At 36.2% G+C, this 17,237-nt stretch overlaps 1 protein-coding gene across 1 annotated transcript; it reads left to right on the top strand.

Annotated features, from left to right (window-relative positions):
• Window positions 1-10,714: 10,714 nt before the first annotated feature.
• Window positions 10,715-11,653, top strand: LOC142844926 (olfactory receptor 4F15-like). Its single transcript, XM_075963703.1, has one exon. It carries the CDS (start codon window positions 10,715-10,717, stop codon window positions 11,651-11,653), a length of 939 nt encoding a protein of 312 aa, XP_075819818.1.
• Window positions 11,654-17,237: the final 5,584 nt, after the last annotated feature.

The following is a 17,237-nucleotide window of genomic DNA, read 5'->3' on the forward strand; positions in this document are numbered from 1 at the left end:
TGTTTCTTGGGTCCATTTGCTTGATAAGCCTTTTCCCAGCCCTTTACTCTGAGTAGGTGCCTGTCTTTGTGGTTGAGGTGTGTTTCTTGTAAACAGCAGAATGTTGGATCCTGTTTTCGTATCCAATCTTTTAGCCTGTGCCTTTTTATAGGTGAGTTGAGCCCATTGACATTAAGTGATATTAATGACCAGTGGTTGTTAACTCCGGTCACTTTTTTAGTAGTAGAGTTTGTGTGTTTCCCTTCTTTGAGTTGTGCTGGTGAAGGGTCTCTAGATGTTTGAGTTATTGTGGTCATTGTTGGACTCCTTGGTTTGTGATTTTCCTTCTATTACTTTCTGTAAGGCAGGATTTGTGGCTACGTATTGTTTAAATTTGTTTTTATCCTGGAAAATTTTGTTTTCTCCATTTATAGTGAACAAAAGCTTGGCTGGGTATAGGAGTCTGGGCTTGCATCCATGGTCTCTTAGTTTTTGCAGTACATCTATCCAGGACCTTCTGGCTTTCATGGTTTCCATAGAGAAGTCAGGTGTAAATCTGATAGGTTTACCCTTATAAGTAACTTGACCCTTTTCCTTTGCTGCTCTTAATATTCTTTCTTTATTCTGTATGTTTTGTGTTTTGATTATTATATGGCGAGGAGATTTTTTTTTTGGTCCAGTCTATTCGGTGTTCTCTATGCTTCTTGAACCTTCAAAGGAATATCTTTCTTTAGGTTGGGAAGGTTTTCTTCTATAATTTTATTAAATATATTTTCTGGACCATTGTGCTGTACTTCTTCTCCTTCTTCTATCCCAATTATTCTTAGGTTTGGTCTTTTTATTGTGTCCCAGATTTTCTGAATGTTTTGTGATGAGAATTTGTTGGTTTTGCTGTTTTCTTTGATCAGTGTGTTTATTTTCTCTATGGTATCTTCAGTGTCTGACATTCTTTCTTCTATCTCTTGTAATCTGTTGTTAGTACTTGTCTTTGTAGTTCCTGTTCGGTTACCCAGATTTTCCATCTCCATTCTTCCCTTGGTTTGTGTTTTCTTCATTGTTTCCATTTCATTCTTCAAGCCTTGCACCGCTTCCCTTACCTCTTTGATTGCTTTTTCTTGTTTTTCTTGGTTTTCTTGCATGTCTTTGAGCGATTTATTCATTTCCTCTACCTTTTTGTTTGTAATCTCTAATTGTTTATGGCAGCTTTTCACCTCTTGTGTAAGGTCCTCTATTATTTTCATATAGTTCACTTTTGAGTCTATTTCTTCTATTTCTTCTTTAGTAGGGTGTACAATTCTTCTTATTTCCGGATCCCTGGATTCTGGTGGTGTCATGTTGCCTTTCAGGTTGTAGGTGGAATTCTTGCATTGGCGCCTTCCCATCTCTTCCTTCAAATGGAGCCAGGAGAGGCCTGGTGTCTTGGTCCAGTCTTTGCTGTGATTGACTCTCTGGGTGTATCTCTTCAGTGTAGAAGCAGGAACCGTTCCTGTCCAGATGGGATTCCTCAGCAACTAAACAGGGCCGCTCGGTAGCCCAATGATCTGGGGGCAAAAGGATGAACGGAGCAAGGAGGAAGGGGAGGTATCCAGAAGAGCATAGGAGAGCCTGGCGCATGCACGAGCTGAAGGTGCCCGGGCACCCTTACAGGGGACCCTGAGGCCTGCCCGGTAGGCAGGCACTCACCGCTCTTGGTGGATAGCCTTAGTGTAGGAGCTTAAAACTGTTCTTGAGCACTAGTCCTAGCATACAGCAGGGCAGGGTTGGGGAGGGGTGCTGGGGGGCTGGGTCGTGCAAAGGAAAGACAGCCCTGCAGAAGGAGCTGGGGGAGGGGGGTTGTGCTCTCTTCCGGGACAGTCTGCCTCTGGATAGCACACACTCACCCGCCCAGATGGAATTCCTCAGCAACTAAACAGGGCTGCTCGGTAGCCCAATGATCCAGGGACGAAAGGAAGAATGGAGCAAGCGGGGGAGGCGGTATCCAGAAGAGCACAGGAAGCCTGGCGCACGAGTTGAAGGTGCCCGGGCTCCCTTTCGGGGACCCTGAGGCCTGCCCGGTAGGCAGGCACTCACCGCTCTGGGTGGGTAGCCTTAGTGTAGGAGCTTAAAACTGTTCTTGAGCACTGGTCCTAGCATACAGCAGGGCAGGGTCTCAGGTGTAATTCTGATAGGTTTCCCTTTATATGTTACTTGACCTTTTTCCCTTGCTGCTGTTAATATTCTTTCTTTATTCAGATGTTTTGTTTTTTTATTATTATATGGAAAGGAGATTGTTTTTGATCCAGTCTATTTGGTGTTCTGTATGCATCTTGTGCCTTCATAGGAATATCCTTCTTTAGGTTGGGAAAGTTTTCTTTTAAAATTTTGTTGGTTAATGTCAGGGTCTTCTATTCGATTCCATTGGTCGACTTCTCTGTTTTTATGCCAATACCAAGCTGTTTTCAATACTGTAGCTCTGTAGTAGAGTTTGAAGTCAGGGATGGTAATGCCTCCAGACGCTCCTTTGTTGTATAAGACTGTTTTGGCTATCCTGGGTTTTTTGTTTTTCCATATAAAGTTGATTATTGTCTTCTCCAGATCTGTGAAGAATTTTGATGGGATTTTGATGGGGATTGCATTGAATCTATAGATTGCTTTTGGTAGAATTGCCATTTTTACTATGTTGATCCTCCCAATCCAGGAGCAAGGAAGATCTTTCCATTTTCTGGTGTCCTCTTCAATTTCTTTCTTCAAAGACTTAAAGTTCTTGTCAAATAGATCTTTCACATCCTTGGTCAGAGTTACCCCAAGATATTTTATGCTATTTGTGGCTATCGTGAAAGGTGATGCTTCTCTAATTTCCCTCTCTGTTTCCTTATCCTTAGTGTATAGGAAGGCCACTGATCTTTTTGGAGTTGATCTTGTATCCTGCCACATTACTAAAGGTGTTTATCAGCTGTAGGAGTTCTTTGGTAGAGTTTTTGGGATGTACTCACTCATATTTGGTTTCTAGCCATAAACCAAGGACATTGAGCTTATAATTAGTGATCCTAGAGAAGCTAAATAAGGAGAACCCAAAGAAAAACATAGGCATCCTCCTGAATATTAACCTTCAGCAAGCGATGAAAGGAGACAGAGACAGAGACCCAAATTGGAGCACAGGACTGAAATCTCAAGGTCCAAATCAGGAGCAGAAGGAGAGAGAGCACGAGCAAGGAACTCAGGACCGCGAGGGGTGCACCCACACACTGAGACAATGGGGATGTTCTATTGGGAACTCACCAAGGCCAGCTGGCCTGAGTCTGGAAAAGCCTGGGATAAAACCGGACTCTCTGAACATAGTGGACAATGAGGACTACTGAGAACTCAAGAACAATGGCAATGGGTTTCTGATCCTACTGCACGCACTGGCTTTGTGGGAGCCTAGGCAGTTTGGATGCTCAACTTACTAGAACTGGATGGAGGTGGGGGTTCCTTGGACTTCCCACAGGACAGGGAACCCTGATTGCTTTTCGGGCTAGGGGGAGACTTAATTGGGGGAGGGGGAGGGAAATGGGAGGCGGTGGCGGGGAAGAGACAGAAATCTTTAATAAATAAATAAATTAATAAAAAAATTAAAAAAAATTTTTGTTAAATATGTTTTTTGGGCTTTGAGCTGTAATACTTCTACCCCTATTATTCTTGGGTTTGTCTTATCATGGTGTCCCAGATTTCCTGGATGTTTTGTGTTAAGAATTTGTTGGATTTGTTATTTTCTTTAATCAGTGCGTTTATTTCCTCTATAGTATCTTCAGCATCTGAGATTCTTTCTTCTATCTCTTGTATTTTGTTGGTTATACTTGTCTCTATAGTTCCTGTTCATTTACCCAGAGTTTCCATATTCAACCTTCCCTTGGTTTGTGTTTTCTTTATTACCTCCATTTCGGTTTTCAGCTTTTGAACTGTTTTCATTGCGTATTTATTGTTTTAAATTGTTATTTATTTATTTCTTCTACTCTTTTTGTTTTTCTTCTCCATTTCTTTAAAGCAATTTTCACATCTTGTTTAAGGTCCCCTATTATTTTCATAATGTTACATTTAAAGTTGATTTCTTCTATTTCTTCTGGAATAGGGTGTTCAAATCTTCTTGTTGCATGATCCCTGAATTCTGCTGTTGTTATGTTGCTTTTCAGGTTCTTGGAGGAATTCTTGCATTGACGTCTGCCCATCTCTTCCTTCAAATGTAGCCAGGAGAGTATTGGCATCTTGGTCCAATCTTTGCTGTGACTGACTCTCTGGGTGTATCTCCTCTCTGCAGGAGTAGGAACTGTTCATGGGCCATGGACCTCGCAGAAAATATGGCAGTCTTAGGGGAGGCAGATTCTTGTGGAACAAAGAAGCCCTGCAGCAGGAGCTGGAGGGGCCCTGTGTTTTTTTCCCAGTCTGTCCACCCCGGGATGGCACACACTTACCAGTCTGGATGTATGTCCTCATAACAAGAACAGGGACTCCTGGAAGTCCAAGGACTCCGCAGACAAAAGGGTAAACTTGGGGGGCGGCAGGGTCTTGTTGAACAAAGAAGACCCTGCTCCAGGAGATGGAGGTGCCCTGTACTCCCTTTCAGGGACCTTCCAGCAGAGCAGGCACTCACCCCTCTGAGTGGATAGCCTCAGTACAGGAACAGGAACTGTTTCTGAGGCAAGTAGTTCGCAGACAATAGGGCAGGCTTGAGGGAGGCAGGGTCGTGTGGAACAAAGAAGCCCCTGCAGCAGGAGCTGGAGGTGCCCTGCCAAATTAATTTTCATTTGACCAAGATTACAAGTCCTTAGAATGTCTGGTAACAGAGTAGGAACCCAAGTTTTATGATCTGCTGTATATTATTGATTTGAATAATCAAGCTGTATTATTTCTCATTTTAATCTATTAAATTAAATGAATGATTTTCTTTCACTTTGCAATCATCATTATTGACCTGATATGCACATAATATATAATAAAATATAAAGTTGGTATTATAGCTTTATTCTATCTGTGTGTTACAGCAATGACATGAACTGTCTACTTGATATTATAATATCTACAATCTCCTCACTGATATTGGCTTAGGTAATAACTAACTTAAAGATAGTCTACTGTTTAAAAACAGTGATTCTCTTTAAAGAAATTATTGGTTATAATTTAATACATGATGGTTCTTAGCCCTTTAAACTTATTCTTTAATTAAAATTTTAGTGTTTGCTCACTCTTCCTACCATGGGTATTCCCACAGAATTCCCATGGTAAATAGGCTGAGGACTATTAGGACACCAGTATCAAGTGGTCACTAAGAGCTGGATTTTATGCTGTGGTCATCTAACATCCTGGTTATGTTCCAAAAGAACTCACAGAAACTAGAATTTTTAAAAAAAAACAAGTGAAAATATTGTTTCTTAGCATAAATTTTCATCTTCATTTTTGTGCTAAGGTGAGTAAGAAGAAAAGGAAGTGGGTGGGTTTTTGAAGTGTCAGAAGGATAAGGACTTCTTTCTCCTAGCAATTCAAAATTATTTATTAAATATCTTTTATGTGCTAAGTTTTCATAATGGAAACTAAAGGATTTTGCTTCAGATTACATAGAAGGAGATGCACACTACTCTACTAGGTGATTTTCTGGATTGTGTCTCAAGGATATTTTAAAATGTAATAAATTCACAAATCATTTTTTCTCATTTTACTACCCATACTTATTCAAGGGAATTTTATAGAATGCTTTAGTTTCTGTTCCAGAATTTATTGTATCTCTCTCCCCAAATAGGATAGCAATCCAGGTGTTACACTTTAGGAACCACAGGTCTTATGCTTGCTGGATGATATTTTATAGGAAGAGAATGAACACCACCATTTTCAACTTTATCAATGATGCCTCTGTAACACATATGTACCTTTCTTTATAGCAATACACGTTTAGTTGCACCAATTATACTTAAATGCCTTTAAAGCTTCCATACATAGTTGTAGAAAAGTAATTTGAAGTTTCTGAAGCAGTGAATATAAGGTTATTAGAAAATGCCTATTTTTGACAGGTTTGGTTTTTATATAGCACCACTGCTTTTTATGTTAGGCCACAGAGGCATGTTGAACAAGATTATATTTTAAATAAAACCAAATGCATCACACGAATTTCTTGCATATTGATTATTAAGCCCTATTTTGCTTTGAACAAACATTTAAGATACTGACATTTATACTTGTTTTCTTCCATTTTATCTTACAATTATAAAAATTTAAGAACATGAATAATTAATTTCCTATTAGTGGGCAAACAATGTTTTACCTATAATAAACCATTGAAAAGAAATATTTTTACGAATACTTCTAAAAGCATATAAACAAAATTATTGAATAATAATCTCGAAGAAGAAATTACCAATAACTTCATAACTTTCAGCAGAGATAATAGGTGAAAATATTAATGGATAAATTTAATACTAACATCAATTTATAGTGACTCGCTTTTTGATAAAAATCTTATAAACAGTTATTATAATGTAAGCATTCAAAATTATTTGTACAAATTTGGGAAAATAGAGTTGAAAATATCATATGTTCTGTAATTCTAATCTTTACTCAAAACAGAATTAGGTAATATGAAAGAATCATCAAAGAACTTTATAAAGACAAAATTTGGGTATACCTCTATTTACATATTTCAGTTACTTTTGAATTAATCTGATTAGTGAAACAATCATGATTGATGACCCAAAAGAGTTGAATAGTCAAAAAAAAAAAAAAAGAGTTGAATAGTCTACATTTTTCCATTTATTCTTTAAACTGTTTCATTTTTGTTGGAAATTTTGATTTTGATGCAGAAATACTCAGTGATATGAATATACATTTAAAGAGTCACCCACTGAGATAACAATTGCAGGTGCTAATAGAAGGACATAGTGATGAAACTGTAGTTAATACAGTGATATTTACAGCTTGAGTAAAATTACTTTATTTATAATATTTGAAAATAGCTTAAGCTAGTTGCCACAAATAATATCCACAGTTGTTGTTTCCAGTTCTTGCTCTCCTTAAGGAGAATAAAAATTACCATGAGAAGCATATAGTGAGCTATCATTGTAATATGAGCTCTGGGAGGTTTTCTGGACAGATTTGAATCACACGTGAATGGAGTATATTTCCCAAGGAAGAAAGGAGGACTGTAGCAGAACTCAAATGGGCACGTCAGCATTTGCGTTCAAAAGTGTCCCTAAACTCTCAAAGATTTGGATTAGACAGGGGACCCTGAATAAAACCCCCTTTATTTGCAGAGTTGATTCCAATAGATTCACATGCTTGCCAAATTCCTATTTTTTTATTATTCTATATTATTTACTAACACCTGAAGTCTTCTCTGTCAATTAATTTGTTTAAAAGATAAAGCAATGTATTCATGTACTATTCAAAATCAATACTAGAGTCAGTATTCTAATTTACTAAACTCAATTTCCTTCTAATCTACTAAACTCAATTTCTAGACTTACTGCACAATGACAAGCAAGCGACAAGGGACTAATTCATATCATGAAATGTCCAACATACTCTAATGTAGGCTGTGTAGTTTGCTGTTTTATACATACGAAGAATATAAAATAAAATATCATGTACTAAGAAACTAGAGCAGCTATCTAATTATCTATGTATCTGAGTACTCATGAATCATTACTGAATAATTGTATGGGCTGGAGTTTGTGACTAACATACTGTTTTTATGGACAAGGAAAGAACAAACAGCAAGATTGTCAAATGCCATCCACATAAGTCAGCAGTCTTGTCAGAGACGACTGTATAAAATGATACAAAAGCACAAGGCCTGGGTCTACAACAGGCTGTGACGGGAGAAGTATCTGTTTTGGCAAAGATGAGGCATGATGTTTACATGCAGACAAGGAAAAGTTGCACAAACGTAGGCCTGTAGTATTTCAAACATTGCAAGCAATCAAGGAAACAAACAGAATTATTCAAGTGATTGAAGAAAATTGGGATACAATATTGAGTTGTCTGAGTAATTTAAATGTTGGAATGGGAGATAGTCTGTGTGGTATGAGGATTGTGACTTAGAAAAAAGCCACTGATGTTATTAAAAAAGGATTGCAATTAATCAACTGATGCAGACACTGCTGTACCTTCCTGTTAAAATCTCTCCATTCATTTTGTTCCCATGTCTCTTGCTGTTTTCTTTTATTTTGGCCATTTTTTCTTCATTCTTTTACTTAAACAACTCTGTTTTTTGAAAACCAAATGATTCAAGTCATCTTTTCAACAACACATTTGTATCTTCAGATGTATATCAGTGTCTACATAGGTATTATGTAGTGAGCTGCTTTTTAAGGTCTCATTTTTTAAGAGAATTGCTCCTAAAACACTTCTTTCCTCATCTTCTTGTATTGTGATCATACTGACTGTGCATTTTGTTTATAGAATATTTATTTTAGGATTTGAGTAAAGTCAAAATACATGGTACATTTGAAATAAAATATAATTAGGAAGCAAGTGACTTTCCTAAATGTGTATTCAATAATAAATTTTAATGAAAATTCATTTTTAAGTTCCAAGTATTAAATAGCTACTATGTAAAAACAACTGAAGAAACTCGGCATATAGAATGCTTTTCTACCAGGGTTCAAGCCTCAGCATTGAAAAGAAATGAATTTTTATAAATTACAGAAGTCAATTTTAAATATTAAATAATTCTGGTGCTCCTGGCATGTCAGCTGTTGTTACTCACTTAATTGTCAAATTATCTCAATCTGTGACCTGCTCTGTGTCATCCCAGCTGTTACCAATATAATTCTTCCCATCCTGTGACCTGTGTTAGGACCTCCTATAATTGTCACTGCAGTGTGTCCTTTCAGCTATCATTTTATATCAAATCCTTAATACATAGTCTTGTGCAACCTGCAAGATCAAAAATCATTGTTAAATCTCCAATCATGGAACTTGTGCTACTTTATGCAGGTGCTCTTGCAGTGATAAGCTCCGGAGCCTGGCATGGCGCTGAGTGACAACATGGAAATTCACTGGAGGAGAGTAAAGAGGGAGCTTGGTGCAGAGCAATGCATGACTTCATAAAACATTGTTTTATAAAGGGGAAAATAGTTTAGAAAATTCAGAGAGTATAACAAAATATTACAAGAAAAATTGAATCAAAATTTTAGATGGGCTCCATGAGATTGATACTTGACCATATTTGGATATATTGAATGTATAATTTCTTATATTCAAGAAATAAGTAAATATTAGTTGAAAACCAAAAACTGTTACTTCTGATACCTTTCGGTAATATGGTGTTAATTTAAAAAATGTTTTCTAAGTTGGTTTTAGTTTCCTACAATTTGGAATAAACTACAAACATTTTTCCTTTTATATAATGTTTCTGTGTATGAATAACAGCTTTACCCACCTGGATATATTATTTCTACTATATTTTAATTGAAGAATTTTTATTTTTTAAGGTAGTTGGTGATATGATATTCACCCAATAGTACGTGGTAATGGCATCTTTTAGAGAAAGTTTCATTTAAGGGATTATTATTCTAAGACTATCTTCCTTTAGATGATACATAAACTCATATTTTGAGTTTCAGTGAAAATGTCTCTTTCTTCAGAGTTTCACTTGTGACATATTTATTAATATTCATATTTTCTGCAAACAAAATATTATCATAAGATTTTAAATTTACACATCTTTCATTACTTGTGGTCTATTTCTTATACTAATTGATTATATTGACTTTCTATTTTTCATAGCCATTATTTAATGTACATTTTATTTGATCTATATTTTAATATTTATTGTATTACATTTATTTCAATGTGAAAGCTTGCATAAAATATTTAAATTTTGAAATGCAAGTGCACCCATTCTTCTGCAAACATTGTGGGTCCATACTTGCTATGATCTTTTTCCACAATTAAGTAAAAATGTGCAATTTTCATTTTAAAAAACATTTATTTTATTAACATAGCACTCAAATTACTTGTAGTCACAAAAGTCATTCCTTTTTTCCACTAAGATTGTTAATTTGGTACCATTTTTTTGGGGGGAAATTTCTCCCTTTTTGATCTATTTTGCATAGTCCATGATAATCTTACAACTGATCTGTGTTTTGTTCTTCTCCTACACCTTTCCATTATTTTTTTCATATTAAAGTAACTAACCAGTTCCTTTAGCTCATCACCAATATGTGTAGACCTATCTGTTAACACACATATAACCCTTCATCTGAATCAGAATCTCACCAGTTTCTTATTTGTTGCTGAGGTTTTGGTTAAGTCATGCTCCTGGGTATTTCTAAATAATTTTCTCCTTATAAATAGCTCTCACTCACTCATCTAGCATCACTGATTCTTTATATCTCAAAACAGACACCTTCCAGAGTGGTATGTGCTACACCTGTAAGCTAATGTATCACTCAGCCCCTGATTCATGTTCACACTACTTCTCACAGTAGCACACATACACTATTATAGATTTCATGTTTCACTTCACATCTAGACAGAACACTGGGTGAAGACAGAATCTGTGTTCATTGCATTTGGCTGGCACAAGGCACTTTTATATTTAGTTCTCTGTGTTATCTGCCAGGTTATTGAAAACTTGTCAAATGAATGAGCTAATTCATTTTTAAAGGTTTTACTATATGAAGAAGATTTTTCATGGGACTCAGCACTTGCTTCTTTTAAAATTATAATATATTCATTTGAAATTTTTATTTTTTTCTGTTTATTTCAGCAAATATAACGAAGGTTAATGAATGAAACATATTACACAGAGGTGTCTGAATTTGTGTTTCTGGGACTTTCAACATCTAGACCAATACAGCATTTCGTTCTTGCCTTCTCTATGGTATTGTACATAGCCATTGTGCTAGGAAACACCCTTGTTGTGCTTACAGTGACCTTTGACCCACATTTACATTTCCCTATGTACTTTCTTTTGGGCAACCTCTCATTTATTGATTTATGTCTTTCCACCTTAACTGTACCAAAAATGATTTCTGACCTCTCCTCTGGGCACAATACCATCTCATTTCAGGGTTGTGTCTTCCAGATATTTGTCCTTCATGTCCTGGGGGGATCTGAGATGGTGCTGCTGATAGCCATGGCCTGGGACAGATATGTGGCCATATGCAAGCCCCTCCACTACCTGACCATCATGAGCCCACGGAAATGCCTTTTGCTTCTTTCTGGTGCTTGGGTTATTGGTTTCCTGCATTCAGTGGCCCAATTAGCTTTTGTTGCTCATTTGAGTTTCTGTGGTCCTTATAAGATAGATAGTTTTTACTGTGACCTTCCTAGGTTTATCAAACTGGCCTGCAAGGACACCAACAGAATGGAGTTCATGGTTGCTGCCAACAGTGGCATCATTTCTATTGGCACCTTCTTCTTACTGATTGTTTCCTATATTGTTATCCTGTTCACTGTATGGAAACATTCATCAGGTGATTTATCCAAGGCCTTCTCTACACTTTCTGCTCACATCTCTGTGGTGATTTTGTTCTTTGGACCATGCATCTTCGTGTACATGTGGCCTTTTCCTACTGTCCCAGTGGATAAGTTTCTTGCTATTCTGGACTTCATGATTACACCCATCCTGAACCCTGCCATTTACACACTGAGGAACAAAGACATGAAGGTGGCAATGAGGAGACTGAGCGATCAGTTCCTGCATTTTAGGAAAATGTCCTAAAGAATCCCTAATAATAAAAGTTACTCAGAGTGAGTTCAGTATGCTAAAACAGTAAATATTCTTTAGAACTATTTTGCTTTCTGATTTTTAAGTTAATATAATCTTTTCAAAACTTAACTAAGATGCTGTAAATAACATGAACTCCTAATATTTATGGATACATAAAACTCTAATATGCAGAACCCAACTACTTTTTAAAGGTTAATATATTTTGATTTTGTGTAGGATTTTGACAGTGTCTCAAATACTGTATTCGTTGTCTATGCAATACCTATGGATGCCAGAACAGGTCCTCTGCAACTCGAGTGACTGATGGTTGTAAACCACTTTGTGGTATAAGAAAACAAACTAGGTCTTCTACAATCATGTTATTAACCACTGTAGCTGCAAAGAACAATTTTTTCATTTATCAATCAAAGTCCACTTACCCTGTATTCACATAATATATATTGTAATTAAACTTTCGTAAATATGAAAATACAGATATCTTTGTGGATTTGTAGACCTTATATAAATTCAGAAGTGGGGTAGCCAAGTTAATGGTAATTTTATTTATTAGTTTTCTGAGAATCTTCCTTAATGTTTTTGTTATGGCTGTACTAATTAACATTTCTACAAACCTTATAGAATAATTCACTTTTCTCTATCATCTTGCCAAGACTATTTTTAAAGTTTCTTCAGTGTATATTAATTATGCATAATGGTGATTTTTCATTTTAATAAAATGTGAATAAAGTATTGGATTATATTCATTCCCCACTGTGGTCTTTTGCCAAACTACCACACCTCCCAATCCTCTTCATCTTCCCAACTAACTTCATTTCTACTTTTGTACATTCTTTTGTGACTCAATGGGTTATCTTAGGGTTCTTTACTCCTAAGTAGAATCACCACTGAAGAAAATGGCTCTCCCTTCTTTATCTTCTCTTGTCATGGAGTAGTGACCCCTCTAAGAAGACCCCTTCCATGTCCAAATTTTGTTGGGACCAGTGTGGTAGAGATCTAATTATAACTGTTGTGAGTTTGAGTGCAACAACTCTGTCATGCCCAGGAGTCAACATTTCACACACTTCTACCATTTATCAAATTCTTTTTTTTTAAATTTATTTATTAAAGATTTCTGTCTCTTCCCCGCCACTGCCTCCCATTTCCCTCCCCCTCCCCCATTTAATTCCCCCCCAAGCCCGAAAAGCAATCAGGGTTCCCTGTCCTGTGGGAAGTCCAAGGAACCCCCACCTCCATCCAGGTCTAGCAAGTTGAGCATCCAAACTGCCTAGGCTCCCACAAAGCCAGTGCGTGCAGTAGGATCAGAAACCCATTGCCATTGTTCTTGAGTTCTCAGTAGTCCTCATTGTCCCCTATGTTCAGAGAGTCCGGTTTTATCCCAGGCTTTTCCAGACCCAGGCCAGCTGTCCTTGGTGAGTTCCCAGTAGAACATCCCCATTAAAGTATATGCTTTACGATGTTCATAGCAGCATTGTTTGTGATAGCCAGAACCTGGAAACAACCTAGATGCCCTTCAATGGAAGAATGGATGAAGAAAGTATGGAATATATACATATTAGAGTACTACTCAGCAGTAAAAAACAAGGGCTTCTTGAATTTTGCATGCAAATGGATGGAAATAGAAAACACTATCCTGAGTGAGGTAAGCCAGACCCAAAAAGAGGAACATGGGATGTACTCACTCATATTTGGTTTCTAGCCATAAACCAAGGACATTGAGCCTATAATTAGTGATCCTAGAGAAGCTAAATAAGAAGAACCCAAAGAAAAACATATAGGCATCCTCCTGAATATTAACCTTCAGCAGGCGATAAAAGGAGACGTTTATCAAATTCTTACATTCATTCCCTCCCTCATTCTTTAAAGAATCCCAAGTCTTGGAGGAAGTGATAATATCTACTTCCTTATATACCATTGGTCAATCACACTCATTTCTTCTCTCTATTTTACCAGCTATGTATCTTATGTATCTGTGATTCACCAACGCACATTACTCATCTACTCTGACATAAGCTGGAAATATATATATATATATATATATATATATATATATATATATATATATGAAAGGCAATCTGACCAACAAATCATGTGCACTTACAGAAGCAGCTGTTTCCCCACCTTGCACTGACAAGGCTTTTTACCAGAGATAAAGGAATAGATATGAATTTTGCCTTGCTTATTAAGCATCAAATACTGTGAAATGTGGTTAGTTATACTCATGACAGACTTTTCAGTATTTTAACGGTGAGCTATATCTCTGAACAATGATATTGTTGTACACACGGTATAAAACTGAGTAAGATGACTGTTGATAATCTCCAAAAATACTATGTACAATACGCTGGTATTACAAGGGGATAACCAGCAAGGAGAAAGCTTCCAGCCCACCCCCAGATTAATTTTTTTTATGTCCTTACCAAGATATGTGGTGTCTTTAGCAATTTTTTTTCTGTCTAGTAATAGTGGGCAACCAAGTATAGTGGCAATTGACTGTATTGTTATGGGGGTTTATGAAAACTTTCTCACCAATAACTCATAAAGAAATAGCAAACACAAGACACCAAAATTTTTACTCCATACTTTAAGACTTCTGTAAACACCATTTCTCTCTCCCACAGGTTGCCTCTTACCAAGATCTTTTATTTCAGTTTTCTTTTGATTAGCTTATGAAGTATCAGCTTTGTCAGACATCATTAGGCTTATTTACCCTCCCTCAAACTCCACTTCGACCGAATCCTGCCCTTCCTCACTGCTTAAATCATTTTACTCTCAGTGTTCCTGTTTCCACTTCCATATCATATTCATGTTGCGTTCTAGCAGCCTTTAAAAGTCTTTCACACTGGCATAATTCTAGTCTTCTATCCTCTTCACACACGTTCCCAAATGAAAGCATGAATCTAAAAGCTTAGCATCTAGGATGCACATATGAAAGAGAATGTGGTAGTTTCCTTTTGAGGCAGAGTCTCCTCCTTAAATTAATATTTGCAGTTTTATTAATTTTCATACAAATTTCATAATTTTATTTTTTTTGGATTTTGGAGACAGGGTTTCTCTGTAGTTTTTGGTGCCTGTCCTGGAACTAGCTCTTGTAGACCAGGCTGGCCTCGAACTCACAGAGATCCGCCTGCCTGTAGCAGTAAAATTCCACAAGGTATATTTACCAAATTATAAATTTCCATTTACCAGTAAATGAATATCTTGACTGACTCTATTTCCTTGCTATTTTAAATAGAGTAGAAAAAAATATGGTTGTGCACTTATTTCTAACGAATTCTTTAGATACATGTTTACAAATATTATAGATGGAAATTCAATTTTAATATTTATTTTAGGAATTCTTTGCAGTGCTTTCAATATTTTACATACTAGTTTACAGCCTACCAATAATAAAGATTCCATTTCTCCACATCCTTGCCAGAATTTGTCATATGTTTTACTGATGACAGCACTTCCAACTGTAATGAGATAGCATATAAAAGTACTAAGTTTGCATGTCCCTGATCTCAAATATGCGGACACAGTTGTCTTTGATCCAATTACAGTACTTTTGTGGGGTATAACAGATTTGTCTAATTCCACTATTCTACATGTGTAGTCACAGGATCACATTTTAATCATATGCACTTATTTGAGTTGTCTATATTGCTCCATAGAACTTTGCATCTATTTTTGTGCCATTAAGATGATGGTGTTAATACTATACCTCTGTAACATAATTTGAAACCTTTTGGATTGCTAGTGTTTGCTCAGGATTATTTTGGCTATTGGGAGTCTTATATGATTTTATATGTATTTTAAATTGTTTTTCTGTTACTGATAGAATGCAGAATGCATATATATATATATATATATATATATATATATATATATTGCTTTAGGTAAGACTCTTTAGTAACAATTTTGAAGTCATGCAGAAAGTAGACTACTTTCTTTTGTTCCATATCATTATAGAAATATTTTCTGTTTTTCCTCCATTTAATATGACATTTACTACAAATTTGATATATATAATCTTTATTATACTGAGGTAGCCACCCTAATTTCCTAATATTTTCAGTTTACACTGGTTTTGGATTTTGATGATGGTTTTTTTCTGCATCAAATATTTTCTGAGTCTATGCAGTTGATAACAGGAATTGATTTATGAGTATGGAACCATTTTTAATCTCTAAAGTAATTAAACTTCATCACAATGAATAGTCTTTCTGTATGTTCTTAAATTTTATTTGTAAGTATTTTAATGATAAATTTTTCATTTGTGTTCATGAAATAGCATGGTCTGAAAATTTTTGTTGTGTTTGGTTTTGGGGGTTGTATCTTAATCAGAATTGAATGTGAAGATAATACTGGGTTCATAAAAAATTCAATAGCACTCCTTCCTCTTCTGTCTATGAAATTATATAAAAGGAATTGGAGTTAATTTTTCCTTAAAGATCTGCTAGAATTATAAATTTAATTTGTCGAGTACTGGGTGTTTTTGTTTGTTTATTCTTGGTTTTGTTTTTAATAGTGAAGAAGGCCATTTTATACCTGTTTTCATCTCATTGCTGGTTATAGATATGTTTATCTCTTGAGTTTTTAATAATAACTATTTTTTCAAGTTTGCGATTGGGCTTCAGTGTGGGTGTTAGTCCATTCTTCTTCGGATTAAAAGTAGCAAACTTGTTTCTGTATACTTATCAGCTATCTCAATTTTCTTTTTTGGAAAAATGTTTTACTCCTGCAACATTATTCAGGTAGACAAGAAAAAAACATAAGATAAAACAAAAAAGTAAGTATTAAGAAAGAAGAGGGATGAGGAAGGTGAATATTAGGTATGATAGAGCATCTCTTGGGTATATTCCCAAGAGTGGTATTGCTGGATCCTGGGGTAGGTTGATCCCGAATTTCCTGAGAAACCGCCACACTGATTTCCAAAGTGGTTGCACACGTTTGCATTCCCACCAACAATGGATGAGTGTTCCTCTTACTCCACATCCTCTCCAGCAAAGGCTATCATTGGTGTTTTTGATTTTAGCCATTCTGACAGATGTAAGATGGTATCTCAAAGTTGTTTTGATTTGCATTTCTCTGATCACTAAGGAAGTTGAGGATGACCTTAAGTGTCTTTTGGCCATTTGAACTTCTGTTGAGAATTCTCTGATCAGTTCAGTGCCCCATTTTTTAATTGGGCTAATTAGCATTTTAAAGTCTAGTTTCTTGAGTTCTTTGTGTATTTTGGAGATCAGACCTTTGTCTGTTGTGGGGTTGGTGAAGATCTTCTCCCAGTCAGTAGGTTGCCTTTTTGTCTTGGTGACAGTGTCCTTTGCTTTACAGAAGCTTCTCAGTTTTAGTAGGTCCCATTTATTCAATGTTGCCCTTAATGTCTGGGCTGCTGGAGTTATCCGTAGAAAATGGTCTCCTGTGCCCATGTGTTGTAGAGTACTTCCCACTTTCTCTTCTATCAGGTTCAGTGTGTTCAGATTGATATTGAGGTCTTTAATCCATTTGGACTTGAGTCTTGTGCATGGTGATAGATATGGATCTATTTTCATTCTTCTATGGGTGAACATCCAGTTATGCCAGCACCATTTGT

This window comes from Microtus pennsylvanicus, chromosome 2 (assembly GCF_037038515.1).
Source record: "Microtus pennsylvanicus isolate mMicPen1 chromosome 2, mMicPen1.hap1, whole genome shotgun sequence".
Classification (NCBI taxonomy): domain Eukaryota; kingdom Metazoa; phylum Chordata; class Mammalia; order Rodentia; family Cricetidae; genus Microtus; species Microtus pennsylvanicus.

Coding starts and splice junctions, on each gene's coding strand:
- LOC142844926 (XM_075963703.1), top strand. CDS start 10,715: ATGAATGAAACATATTACACAGAGGTGTCTGAATTTGTGTTTCTGGGA.